This window comes from Aethalodelphis obliquidens, unplaced genomic scaffold (genome assembly GCF_003676395.1).
Source record: "Aethalodelphis obliquidens isolate GAN/ISIS:26980383/991018 unplaced genomic scaffold, ASM367639v1 scaffold88, whole genome shotgun sequence".
Lineage (NCBI taxonomy): Eukaryota > Metazoa > Chordata > Mammalia > Artiodactyla > Delphinidae > Aethalodelphis > Aethalodelphis obliquidens.
The window spans coordinates 4,176,837-4,189,914 of NW_020838032.1; the positions used below are offsets into that span (position 1 = coordinate 4,176,837).

Below are 13,078 nucleotides of genomic sequence, written 5' to 3' on the forward strand. Positions count from 1 at the left end.
AAAGAGCAGTTTCTAACCCCAGGGCTCACTGACATCTATCCTTGGTTAGGTAGGGCACGTTCAAGTCAAGTAGGTAAGGTGTGGCACTAGGAGAATTTGCTGGATATGTGCCCTCTTGGGTACCAGGGAAAGTGTTCCTGGGGAGGTGACTCAGCAGCGTCACTCTGGTACGAAACTGCCTAACCTCCTGTTGGAGAAGCTGCACTGCTGCAGGAATCTGGTGCTGGAGAAGCCATCCTTGTCGGGGTGCGTCCTGGAGCCTTGCCTGCTGCAGCCAAGTGAGCACATTGGAACCATGAAACAGAATCCTTTTCCCCTACAGTGTCTTTCCAGTGCTCTCTTGACAAAGCCTAATATCATGTCAATTGGCAAAGAAATTGGTATTTTAAGTGCATAAATCCATTTTCACAGTACAGGCAAAAAGAGTGAATTTGGAGAGAAGGGGGAGTGAATCAATATCTAGCACAGGTATTAAGTGGTTTACAGAATTGTTTAGACATCTAAAGAAAGAGGCTCTTGATTGAGCTTCAAAGGAACAACCTCCAAAACCTCTGCACAGAACTGAGAAACACAGGGAGTTATTGTCTTTTTTTGATTAAGAGGTCTCCTGTCTAATTGTGAAATTGCCTCTAGATCTTTACTGCTGTTTTAAAATCAGGAAAATGTTGTGGTCAGGAGGCCATGGTGATCAGGAATCTGCTGCTATACTTAACCAGCTCTAGAACCGCACTGGACCTGTTCTGGTCTGTTCCAGCCCTGCCTACAAGAGACTAGACTAGCCTTTCTCAATTTTTATACCCTGGAGGATCCGTGAAATAATTTTCAGGTCTCAGGTTACAGGTGTGATATTAGTGTAAACAGAAAGTTTAGATATAGTAATTGTCTGACCACCGCCTGTTCACCTTCCTTCATTTGATTGGTGAAAGAGAGAGCTCCTATCCTAAATTGTACAGGATGGCTACTACCTGCCCCTGATCAGATGAGACAGCAATTTTCTTTTTTTTTTTTTTTGCGGTATGCGGGCCTCTCACTGTTGTGGTCTCTCCCGTTGCGGAGCACGGGCTCCGGACGCGCAGGCTCAGCGGCCATGGCTCACGGGCCCAGCCGCTCCGCGGCATGTGGAATCTTCCCGGACCGGGACACGAACTCGTGTGCCCTGCATCGACAGGCGGACTCTCAACCACGGCGCCACCAGGGAAGCCCGAGACAGCAATTTTTTAGTTACATGTACTCACAACCTATGGGAATGGTACTTGGGAGTAGAGTAAACTAGCCAAATTGTCTATGGGAGATTGGCTTTGGAGTAACAAAAGGATGAAGTACTCCCTGCAACTCTCCACCCCCGTGGGAGGATGTGATTAGTTTGTTTGAATAATTCTGAGGACTGGCAGGGAACTGAAGCTAGTTCCGTTGAGGACTGAGTGGAGTGCAATTGGTTCAGCTGATAGTGGACCTAGCTGGGTGAGGAGTCTTTCCTGTTGGCTATGGTGAGGGTGGGAGAGCTCTCATTAGGCCTCTGGGGCCCTGTGGGGCTCAAAGTTGTCAGAACAGCACTTGAAATTTTAGGCCTTACAGTACAGTACTCCAGTAATGATTGCTAATGCTTTTTTGATAGAGAATGATATTTTTCTGTGCCTGTATTTATTTTGGCCATCTAATTAGTCTATTCTTTTGTATGGATTTCCATCCCCACACAGGATATAAACTCTTATGTGAGTTAGTAATGTAGGTAGAAAAAACAGCTTTTCCTTTTCCTAAATTTCCCACTGTATTTTTGTACTTTATCCAAGTAGGCCTAGGAGTCTTACAGATTTTTACTATACAAGATATCAATAGTATGGCTTGTGGTATATGGCTTGTACAAGAGTAATTTTATTTTTCTTTATTTATGCAAATAAAGACTTTAACCAACCTTACTTGAAAAATAACCAGGTAGTTAAACTTAGCTTGCTCTTCTGGAGACTAATCTCTTTCCTTTTTGTGATTTTTAAAAACACATATGGTGAGGGCTTCCCTGGTGGCGTAGTGGTTGAGGGTCCGCCTGCCGATGCAGGGGACACGGGTTCGTGCCCTGGTCCGGGAAGATCCCACATGCCTCGGAGCGGCTGGGCCCGTGAGCCATGGCCGCTGAGCCTGCGCGTCCGGAGCCTGTGCTCCGCAACGGGAGAGGCCACAACAGTGAGAGGCCCGTGTACCGCAACAAAACAAAACAAAACACATATGGTGATAATAATAAATTTCTGTTAAATAACTGGCTTAAGCTAAAATGGGATTCAATTTTTTTGAAAAGTAGGCTTGGTAGACTTAGTTTAAAAAAATACTGTAAGCTGATTTTTAAAAAAATGATCTTTTTATTGTGGTAAAATATATTTAACATACAGTTTGCCATTTTAACCATTTTTAAGCTTATAATTCAGTAGCATTACTTACTTTCACGATGTTATACAACAGTCATCACTGTCTAATTTCCAAAATTTGTCATCACCCCAGATACTCTGCAACCATTAAGCAGTGACTCCCCATTTACCCTTGCCACTAGCCCCCAGTAAACTAATCTACTTTTTATCTCTATGAATTTGCCTGTTATAGATATTTCATATAAGTGGAAGCATAAAATATTTGTTGTTTTGTTTCTGACTTATTTCACTTAGCATAATGTTTTCAAGGTTAATTCATACTGTAGCATGTGTTAGAACTTTATTCCTTTTAATGGCTAAATAACATTCCATTGTATGTATATACCACATTTTGTACATTCATCTTTCAGTAGACACTTAGGTTGTTTTTGTGTTTTTGTGTTGTGAAGAATGCTATGTACGTTGACGTACAATTATCTGTTTGAGTCTCTGTTTTCAATTCTTGTGGGTATATACCTATGAGTAGAATTGCAGGGTCATATGGTAATTCTTTTTGAGGAACTGCCGAACTATTTTCCATAGTGGTTGTGCCATTTTACATTCCCATCAGCAATGTGTGAGGGTTTCAATTTATCCACATTCTTTTATTTTTAAAATTTATTTTTTTATTTACTTACTTTTGGCTGCACTGGGTCTTCATTGCTGCACCCGGGCTTTCTCTAGTTGTGGCAAGCGGGGGCTACTCTTTGTTGCGGTGCACGGGCTTCTCGTTGCAGTGGCTTCTCTTGTTGCGGAGCATGGGCTGTAGGTGTGCAGGCTTCAGTAGTTGTGGCTTGCTGGCTTCAGTAGTTGTGGCATGTGGGCTCAGTATTTGTGGTGCGCCAGCTTCAGTAGTTGTGGCACGTGGGGTCTAGAGCGCAGGCTCAGTAGTTGTGGTACACGGGCTTAGCTGCTCCGTGGCATGTGGGATCTTCCTGGACCAGGGATCGAACCCGTGTCCCCTGCATTGGCAGGTAGACTCTCAACCACTGCGCCACCAGGGAAGTCCCTGGATATTAAACCCTTATGAGATGTCTGATTTGCAAATATGTTCTCCCATTCTGTATGTTGTCTTTTCACCTTCTTGACAATGTCCTTAGATGCACAGAAGTTTTTAATTTTGAAGTTCAATTTATTTATTTATTTTTTGTTCCTAATGCTTTTGTTGCCATAACTTAGAATCCATTGCCAAATTCAGGGTCATACAGATTTACTCCCATGTTTTCTTTTAAGAGTTTTAGTGCTTATATTTAGGTCGTTGATTCATTTTGAGTTAATTTTTATCTATGGTGTGAGTGGGTGTTCAAATTCATTCCTTTGCATGTGGAAATCCAGTTGTCCCAGCAATAGAAGAGACTGTTCTTTCATTATGGAATGGACGTGACACCCTTGTCAATAATCAATAGGCCATAAATGTGTGTGTTTATTTCTAGACTTGCAGTTCTATTCCATTGGTCTCTTTGTCTATCTTCTTGTCAGTACCACTGTAAACTGATTTTAACTAGCATTTACTACAAACGTGAAAATTATTGACAGTGCAGATATTTGCTATCTAAAACCTATAAGCCAAAGTAATATTAATAAAAATATAGCCCATTAGAATTTATACCAGAATTCGAAAAAAACAAACTCTTTTTTTCCTGACTGACATGATGAGGCTCAAATATAGGTCCAGGAATTACAAATGAGTATATATATGTGTGTTGATCACTTGATATTTTATGAAAAGGTCTTATACAATAAACTTATTAGTTTTTAAAACTAAAAATAAAGAGTAAAGTTTATGTTTTTCATATGAAACTTGTTTTTGCTTTCTTTGGTTGACTATTCACAGATTTCATTTTCAACTGCCATAAGATGATTTCCTCCTTGCTCTTGATGCTTATTAAACAAAAAATTCCATACACATATAATGAAATTGAAAGCTGGCAGCAAAATGTTCATTACCCTCTTATGATTTGCAGGACACTACCCTTTGATAGAAATCCAGCACTTTTTAGGGGCAGATCAGTAAATACCATCTTGATTTCATAGTCAGACCGCAGTGCACAAAATTGTTTCTCCTCAAAGTCAAGTTCTCAGCCTGCACAGATGATTCAGAGAAAGGGTCTCTCATTTCAGCCTTACACTTGTTTGAAAACAAAGGGAAAATGCTGTTCTATTTTATTTTTAAATTTTATTCCCCTAGGTCAGCAAGACTTGAGATTTGCAGATAGATCCTTTTTCACTCTTAAGTCCAAGCAGCAATAAGAGCATCTTTTGATATCCTTTTGTCACTTGATCTTTTCCCCAAGAATCTTGTCACTTGAAGTCAAAGTGCTTTCTCTAAGGTCTTGCAGAGAGTGGTTCATTTGTTTCATGTGGTAACAAATCTTTGCTAAGTTGGCTAGTTTCAGTAGCCATTCTTCATCCTCTAAGCACTTAGCAGAATCTGGCCTACTGTGTTTGCAAACGTACCCCTGCAGCTCACCATTCGGCTCGGATGTCCTGTGAGAACTCTTCATCTGCTAAGCCCCTGGACTTCTGCATGGAGCAGGAGATTTATGTGCTCTTTGTCCAGGTTTTCACACAGCTCTTTAAACATTTTTGAGTAAACAGGTTTTTGTTTAATAAAGTCAATCATTTTTTGTAGCTTCAAATAGAACTTTTTCATTTCATCTTCCAGAGCTTTTGACACTAGCAATTCTCTGTGAAGAAAACACTGAAGTCAGGCTTTTGTTTTTTGGGTTTTTTTTCGGCGTGTGGGGGGAGTTTAAACAATAGTGGCACATCTTCACATGGAGCCAGCTATTGGTGGGACATTTTCAGCACAGATGCCAACATAGTTCCTCCAAGATGGACCTTTTGTTTCGAGACAGAGGACAAAACATTAAATATCCTGTGCTCTGCTGGCTTTGGGCAGCACTCTGTAGCAAAAAAAGTTTTCTTGATTTCACCATTTTCAAATCTTATAAAATCTATAAATATATAATGTAATCTTATAAATATTACAGATGATGATCTCTGTTGGCTCATACATCTGGTTAGAGAAACTTGTTTTCCTGTTATCACGTAGGTCTTTAACATCACATGACATGTCAATACATTGACTTACCTTACTGTTATTGTACTGTAGAACTTTAAAAATTTCTCTTACTTCATCTCATGTAAACATTTCACTCAGCATAATTTTACATTCTGGCTGTATTAGGTTCTCAGCAATTGGGGTGGCTTTCCTTTTTCTGGTCAATAAGATCTGCTACTATATAACTTGCTACCTCAGCCTTTTCATTATATGTTATTTTTTAAAGCAAAAGCTTTATTATGCTTATTTTGAGATCCCATTAATATCTTTAATGTGTCAAATGACTATAATTTGCAGCTATGTCTTTTGAATATTGCTGGAGCCATTGCTGCACTTGAAACGTTGTTTTCCACAGACAACACAAAATGGAATAGGATATTCCATTGTATAAATCCATTGATAAGTAGTTTTCATTAGAAGGATATGTTTTTTGTGTGTCTCTTGTTGCATTAACTTAGTGAAATGACTTGCAAGATACAACTCTTCATTACTAATCTTACCAGAATTGTCCACTGACCTTCCTTTCACACCTCAGCCTCAAAAATTGCCACATTGGATTATCAGGCATATTTGTAAATTACAAATGTTAATGTGTGAGACATGAGGGCATATCAAACAATTAACTGAGAAAATCACAAAAAGTCCAAACATTTCGCAGTAGAAGTCCCTGGTAATTTATTTAGTCCACATTTTGGAATGTTCAGACCAATAGCAAAGCGTTAGGAATGGGGGCAACTGGGTATAAAGTTTTTTTCATTAAAATTAAAATTTCCCTCCAGTTTTCCATTACACTTGTAGAGCTTGTTTGCTCCTATAAGGTAGTTAGCAGTGCACAAGGGGAGATTAGGGGACGCAATTTGAGAGGGAGAGGCTGATACTCATTAGCCTATTATCTTCTCCCTGTGTCCTGCAGTCTTCAATTATCAAGGCCAACTCTAACCAAATGAACATGGTCCTACTGTGCACTATCACACACAGCTGATTTGTAACAAAATCATTAATTATGCTGCCGCTGCTTGGTGCACAAAAGTAAAAGAGAAGGAAAAAAGAACCCCATGCCCCCCATCATGAGCTCTCAAAGAATTCAGTTTGTGGACCCCACTTTGAGAAACCCTGGACTAGACTTTGGGACCTCTCCATACACTGCTGTAGAAGAACTAAGCACGTTTAAGTTGGTACTTACCTGTGGGATCAAGTGGCCTTTTTCTGACTTTCAGTCTAATAAATTTCATAAATGATGAAATTGAGGAAAACATCTGGAACCCTAGCTGCAGGAGAGTCTAGGAAATACATTTTTTTTTTTGGAAAGCTTTCACATTCCTGTAGTACAGGAAGGCACACTGGAGAGAAATTGGGCTAGATATTGCATGCCAATATATCTACCATATTGTTGGATTTTTAAAAATGAAGATTTCTTTTTTGTGTAGTAAAATTTTCTCAAAATTTTGTTCGTTCAGAAATTTATTTACCACCTGCAATGTGCTGGCACTGTTCTAGGTACTTGGGAGACAGTGAGCAAAACAAAGATTTCTGCCCTTATGGAACTTTAATTCCAGTGGAGAGAAATAGATAATAAATAGTACACAGGGTTAAATTGTCTAGTTTACAAGGTGATTAAAAAGAGTCAAGTAAGTGACCACCAAGATACTAGATATTAAACTACATGACTTATGTGATTATATCAAGAACCTTGGGTCGCTGCTGCTTTCCTCAAAACCTTCAGGAAATGAAGGAACCCTTTGTGGTTCTTTTGTAGTCACCAGTGGTGATAAGCTGCTGAGAGTCTGGGATGAATTAGAGTACAGGATTGATGTATGTGGTGTGATAGGGCCATATATTGAGCATTTATAAGTACATGGAAGTAAACTGTTCCCTTAAAAATTTGTTTTGACACCTGTTCAATTATAATCAGTTATTATTGAGTAGTACAGTTTTCAATGTGTTCTGATACTTTTGAACCATCCTGTCATAGAAGGCGGTAAGTGCTCTGGAAAAAGACAAAGTAAACTGAGGCAAGGGGCAGTGGGTATGCCAGGGTCTGGAAGTGATTTAAAGTATTAAATAGGATGGTTGGGATAGGCTTTATTGAAAAGGTGATACTTGGGCAAGGGAAGTTTGGGAGTTGGTTGGTCATTGGGATATCTGGTAGAACATTCTGGGCAAAGGAAACAGGTTGGGCCAAGGCGAGAGTGAGCCTGGCATGTTGGTGGAAAGCAAGGAAGCCCAGCCAGTGTGTCTAGAGCAGTGTGAGGGAGAAGAGTTGTAGGTAGGAGATGAGGTTAGTGAGGGAAGGGCTGGGGTATTCCCTTAGGGTCCCTAATGTCATTGAAATGGGCAGCATTGCTGGGCTTTGAGCAGAGTGCTGATAAGATTTATCTGCGGTTTTTTTTTTTTTTCTCTTTTCTCCAAGTTTTTAAAAGGATCAGTCAGGATGTTGTGTTGAGAATAGAGTGAAAGGAGACTGATAAGGGCAGTGGCCCAATCATGGTAGTAGATGTGGAGAAGTGATCGGAGTCTGGATATATTTTGAAAGCAGAATTATCAGGACTTCCTCATGGGTTGGATGTGGGGTGTAAAATAAAACAGGGGTCAAGAAGGACGCTAAGGTTCTAGACTGAGCAACTGGAGGGAGAGAATTGTCTCTAACTACAGTTGGGAAAAGCTGAGGTTAGAGCACATTGGGAAGGGAAGGAAAAGTCAGATTAATTTTATATATGTTGAGTTTGTGATGTTATTAGAGAGCCAAGTGGAGATGTGGAGTAGTCATGAGACTGGATGAGATCACCAAGGAAGACACTGGAGTTGAAAAGGACAAGAACTGAGCCCTGGGGCATTCTAGTAAAGGAAACTTAAGAAGGGGTGGCAGTGAGGTAGGCAGAAAACAAAATATGGCCATATAAATAAAGTATTTGCAAGAAGAGAGAGTGATCAGCTATATCAAATGCTCCTTCTTGGAAGTAATTTCTTTGGCCATACACAGTGGAAACTATGTAGCCATTAATGTTTGTTAAATGAATGAATTTCGAGATTACAGTGATTTTCATCATCTTTTTAAAGTTAATTATTCAAGTAAATCCATGCTTTCTAATATTTTAAAAATATAGCAAAACATGGTAGTTACATAAATTACACATGCAATAAAATGACATAGAACTAGAGAAACATGTTGTATGAATATCAAATTCCTGGCTTTGATACTGTGCTAGAGTTAGCAGAAAATGTCATATAACTGTTGGGTGAAACAGAGAGGGAACATGGGACCTCTCTCTACTATCTTTGCAACTTCCTGTGAATTTATAACAATTTCAAAATAAGAAGGTAAAGCAGTACGGCGAAACATAAGAAATCAAAGATCTTTTTTCCACTATCACCTTGCTTTCCAGCCCCCTCTTCCAGTCACTTCCATGCCCAGAGGTAACGTTACCACTGTTAAGCTCTGTTAAAGTGTCCATTTTTCCTAACCTCCTGAAATATTTTAAAATAAATATGAGGTAGGTCAGATCATAAAAGTGATTCAGATAGTGCCACAGACTGAATGTTGTGTCCCTAAAAATTTGTTTTTTGAAAACTAATGCCCAGTGCAGTAGTGTTTGGAGGTGGGCCTTTGGTAGGTGATTAGGTCATGAGGGTGGAGCCCTCATGAATGGAATTAGTGTTCCTATAAGACACCTAAGAGGACCCCCGGCCCCTTCCCCCATGCCACAACACAGTGAGAAGATGGGGGTCTATGAACCACGTAGCCAGTTCTCACCAGTCACTATAACTGCCAGCACCTTGATCTTGGACTTTCCAGCCTCCCTTGCATACGGTCTCAGCTTCTTTGTCCCTTTCTTGCTTTGTCACGCTTGGTTGGCAAAGCCACAAAACTTTGTGGGATGCAACACTTCTGCTTCTAGGTTCCTGTTCTTTCTGTTACACCATACTGTAATGAACACAAACTGTCAAAGCAAAAAGAAGGCTTTTCTTTTTCTCTGAAGTACTGTGGAATCAGACTTCAGCAAGAAAAACTGACTGTAAGGGACATATTGGCTTAGTGAAATGCACTTTTTTCTCTTCTTTTGTATTTTCTTTGTATTTCTCTTCAGTAGTTGCTTGACCTAACATCCTTCTGTTGGCTCTATACAATGAAAATACAAACTAAATGACAATAGAAAAAAATAATTAAAGCATTAAATTGTACAAATTACGAATCTGTTCCAAATATACTCACATTAAACACAATGCACATTTCAGTAGAGATCTACAGTGAATGACTCTATACATTCTGGGAAGCTTCATGACATCTAGGAAAGGGCTAAGAATTTACATCCAATCACAGTTTGTAACAGATTTCTTATCACCAGTCTGCAAGCTACGCTGAGCACATCGTTAGCATCACTTGTACAGGGAACCGATTTTGTCTGGGAAAAAGGGAAGAAGCAAGCTCTAGGCTCAATTCTGAGTTCATTACAACTTCTCAGGAATCTCAGCAGAGGCCTATTTAGTACAGTTTCAAAAAAGTAAATATGTTAAGGTAAGGACGCAACCCTTTAGAACTTCAAACACATTTTCTTGCTGTATTTATGTAGAACTCTCCATATACAATGGGCAGTTGTGAAGAGGTTCTTCCTCAGGACAACATGGTCACAGGACTTGGCCAACCAGTGGGACTGAGAGGGAGCTTCATGACTGGGGAGGAGGGCTTCCTTTTAAGTTGGAGACAGACGTGTAACACACAGCCTATGAGCCCTGCAGCCTTCTCCTCCTATCATCTGGCGTAACGCTTCGTGTAGTCTTCAACTTTATTCCCCAAGTCCTCCTTGTCCCACAGACGATGTTCTGCAGCTTCATGATTCAGTGGAACATCGGAATTGAGAGGATCAGTAAACAGAGTTTAATCCCGAAACAACATCCTTCCGTGTCCTCATGGGAGCCCAGCCGGTGCCATCAACCGAATGTTCTCTCAGTAAAAACTTTGACATATTTTACCAGTGATCCTGGTCAAGCATTTCACTTTGGGAGGTTTGAGTTACAGTTTGCTGAAAGCAGTGAAGCTTGTTTGGATCAGAAAAGTGCACTTTACATGTGCAACGTATTATAAATTAGCTTCATGGCCTGCAACCTCTTTAATAAGCAGCATGTCTCTCATAGAAGCCCTCCGAGCAGAGTTGGAGGCTATGGCTGATGTCCGGGACCCTTTGAGACCCATCATCTCGCTTCTTTATGCTTGCCAACGTCAGCATTACTGCTCTCTGTACCCTGGGCACCCGAGACAGGCGAGATGTGGCCCCTCACCTCCTGAGGTGGGCTTGCTGTTCATGTAGTTTTAGAGAAAGTCATACTGCTCAACGAGTAGAAGTAGCTTAATTAACTTCTGTTTATGGCAGCAACAGCACTTTTGAAGACACGCAAGATCCCCCCCCTTAATTAATTTGGAAATTGGAAAAAGTTACTTTGACTTGGTAGTCATTAAAAAAGTCAATTAAAAGAAAAAACAGCATTTAAAAATTTCTTATCTACCTTAAAAACAGCCTATGTAATTTTTGTACATAACCCTGAATACATGTTTCCTCTTTCATAATTGAGTTAATTAGAAAAATGAAAAAAAGTCATGTTTATTTTGTTAACGTAAAAGTTCTTTGTTGTTGAAGAACTACATCCAGAATATCTATATCTTCTTTTTTTTTTGCGGTACGCGGGCCTCTCACTGCTGTGGCCCCTCCCGCTGTGGAGCACAGGCTCCGGACGCGCAGGCTCCGCGGCCATGGCTCACGGGCCCAGCCGCTCCGCGGCATGTGGGATCCTCCCGGACCGGGGCACGAACCCGTGTCCCCTGCATCGGCAGGAGGACTCTCAACCACTGCGCCACCAGGGAAGCCCTATATCTTCTAAATCTATTATATTAAACAATTTGAAGTCTCTTTTTTTGCATGTTTGTTTTCTTTTAAATGTAGCATTACTAAATATTGCATAAGAATGTAACTTGTTGAATTGGCAGTAATTTTTAAACTTCTTGTGATGCCACAAAATTCTGCTTCATTAATAAGCACTGCTATGTAAAATTAAAAGATATCTGGGGTTTTTTTTTTGGGGGGGTGAATAGTTGTAAAATAAATCTGAAAAATTATAAAAATTGTGTGAATTGAGATTTAGGGTTTTAAACCGCTTCTCCCTCTTGTCCTTGCAGCCCAGGGTGGTAACTGCTTCCTGCAACTCTTTATCTTGAGCCTCCCTAGGGTTCCTCTTTTGCTTGCTAGCCTTTGACCAATTCCTATATTAGGTTCCTTCTATTTAAAAAAAAAAGATTTAAGGTTTTAAATGTGTAATATGCACTTTCTAAAGATGAAACCTGTATTGATTGAGGGAAAATATGCATAAGTATATTAAATGAGATAATGTTTTAGAAGGTTTTTGCTTTGTTGTCTAAACAATTTGTTTTTGATTAAGGTGTTTTCATATAGAAATAATCATACATATTTACCAGTATTGCACTGCTGTATGAATGGTGGACAATACACTAATCCCATGATGCTGTGATTGGTTTGAGTATTTTAAGGTGGAGTATTAGAACAGGAAGGATAATTTGAATTATCTAAAAAAGAAATCTTGGTACTATATCATAAATTGTGTTATGTTAAATTTTTGCATTTTTGTAGCACTAGGATTTTTGATAACATTTTACTGGCTGATTTTAGGTAATTTAATAGTCACACATTGCACATTGAAGTGACCTGCCAGAAGCACATAAAACTCAAACATTCTCCTGTGGTTTCCAGTCTTATGTTGCCCATGATAAAAACTTTCAGTTGTATGGCTTTTATGACATCTAATATATAGAAAACAGAATTGTGTGTTTAATATCATTAACTTTTTTTTCTTTTCAGATTATCTGCAATGGTGAAATGAAGTAATTCAAGATGAGCAAGTTAAAAGTGATACCAGAGAAAAGGTACTGCAATTTTATTTTTATTTATTTATTTATGGCTGAGTTGGGTCTTTGTTGCTGCTTGTGGTCTTTCTCTGGTTGCAGCGAGTGGGGGTACTCTTCATTGCTGTGCGCGGGCCTCTCATTGTGGTGGCTTCTCTTGTTGCAGAGCATGGGCTCTAGGTGTGTGGGCTTCAGTATTTGTGGCGCACGGGCTTAGTTGTTTCGCAGCATGTGGGATATTCCGGATCAGGGCTCAAACCCGTGTCCCCTGCATTGGCAGGTGGATTCTTAACCACTGTGCCACCAGGGAAGCCCTGGTTCTGCAATTTTAAATACCAGTATGTATAAATTACAGAAATAATGCATGAAGTGATCATTTGAAACTTTTTACTTTAAGAAATATTTGTTTAAATATAGTGTGTTGTATTTATGTTATTTTATTAATATTTATTAATGTTTAACTTTTCAGTTAAAGCAGGAGTCAGCAAACTAGGACACATGGGTCAAATCTGGCCTACTTCTTATTTTTGTGTGGCCTATGAGCTAAGAGTGGTTTTTACGTTTCTAAATGGTTGGAAATAAAAATAAAAAGAAGAATAATATTTTCTGACATATGAAGATTATATGAAATTCAAATTTCAGTGTACGTAAATAAGGTTTTACTGGAATACAGCTGTGCTCACTTATTTACATATTGTCTGGCCACTGAAT

The 13,078-nt window shown here is 39.5% G+C and overlaps 1 protein-coding gene and 1 pseudogene across 5 annotated transcripts in view; one reads left to right on the plus strand and one right to left on the minus strand.

Annotated features, from left to right (window-relative positions):
• AGTPBP1 (ATP/GTP binding carboxypeptidase 1) overlaps nt 1–13,078 on the plus strand; it is a 170,615-nt gene that overhangs the window by 20,835 nt on the left and 136,702 nt on the right. For all 5 annotated transcript variants that reach the window (XR_003430280.1, XM_027094262.1, XM_027094259.1 and 2 more), the window contains exon 2: nt 12,324–12,388. Coding sequence is in view for 4 of the 5 variants with exons in the window: in XM_027094262.1 (XP_026950063.1) it covers nt 12,357–12,388 (32 nt within the window). In the remaining variant the exon portion in view is untranslated. The remainder of the gene's footprint in view (nt 1–12,323; nt 12,389–13,078) is intronic.
• LOC113613508 (NEDD8-conjugating enzyme UBE2F pseudogene) lies at nt 5,724–11,156 on the minus strand (annotated as a pseudogene).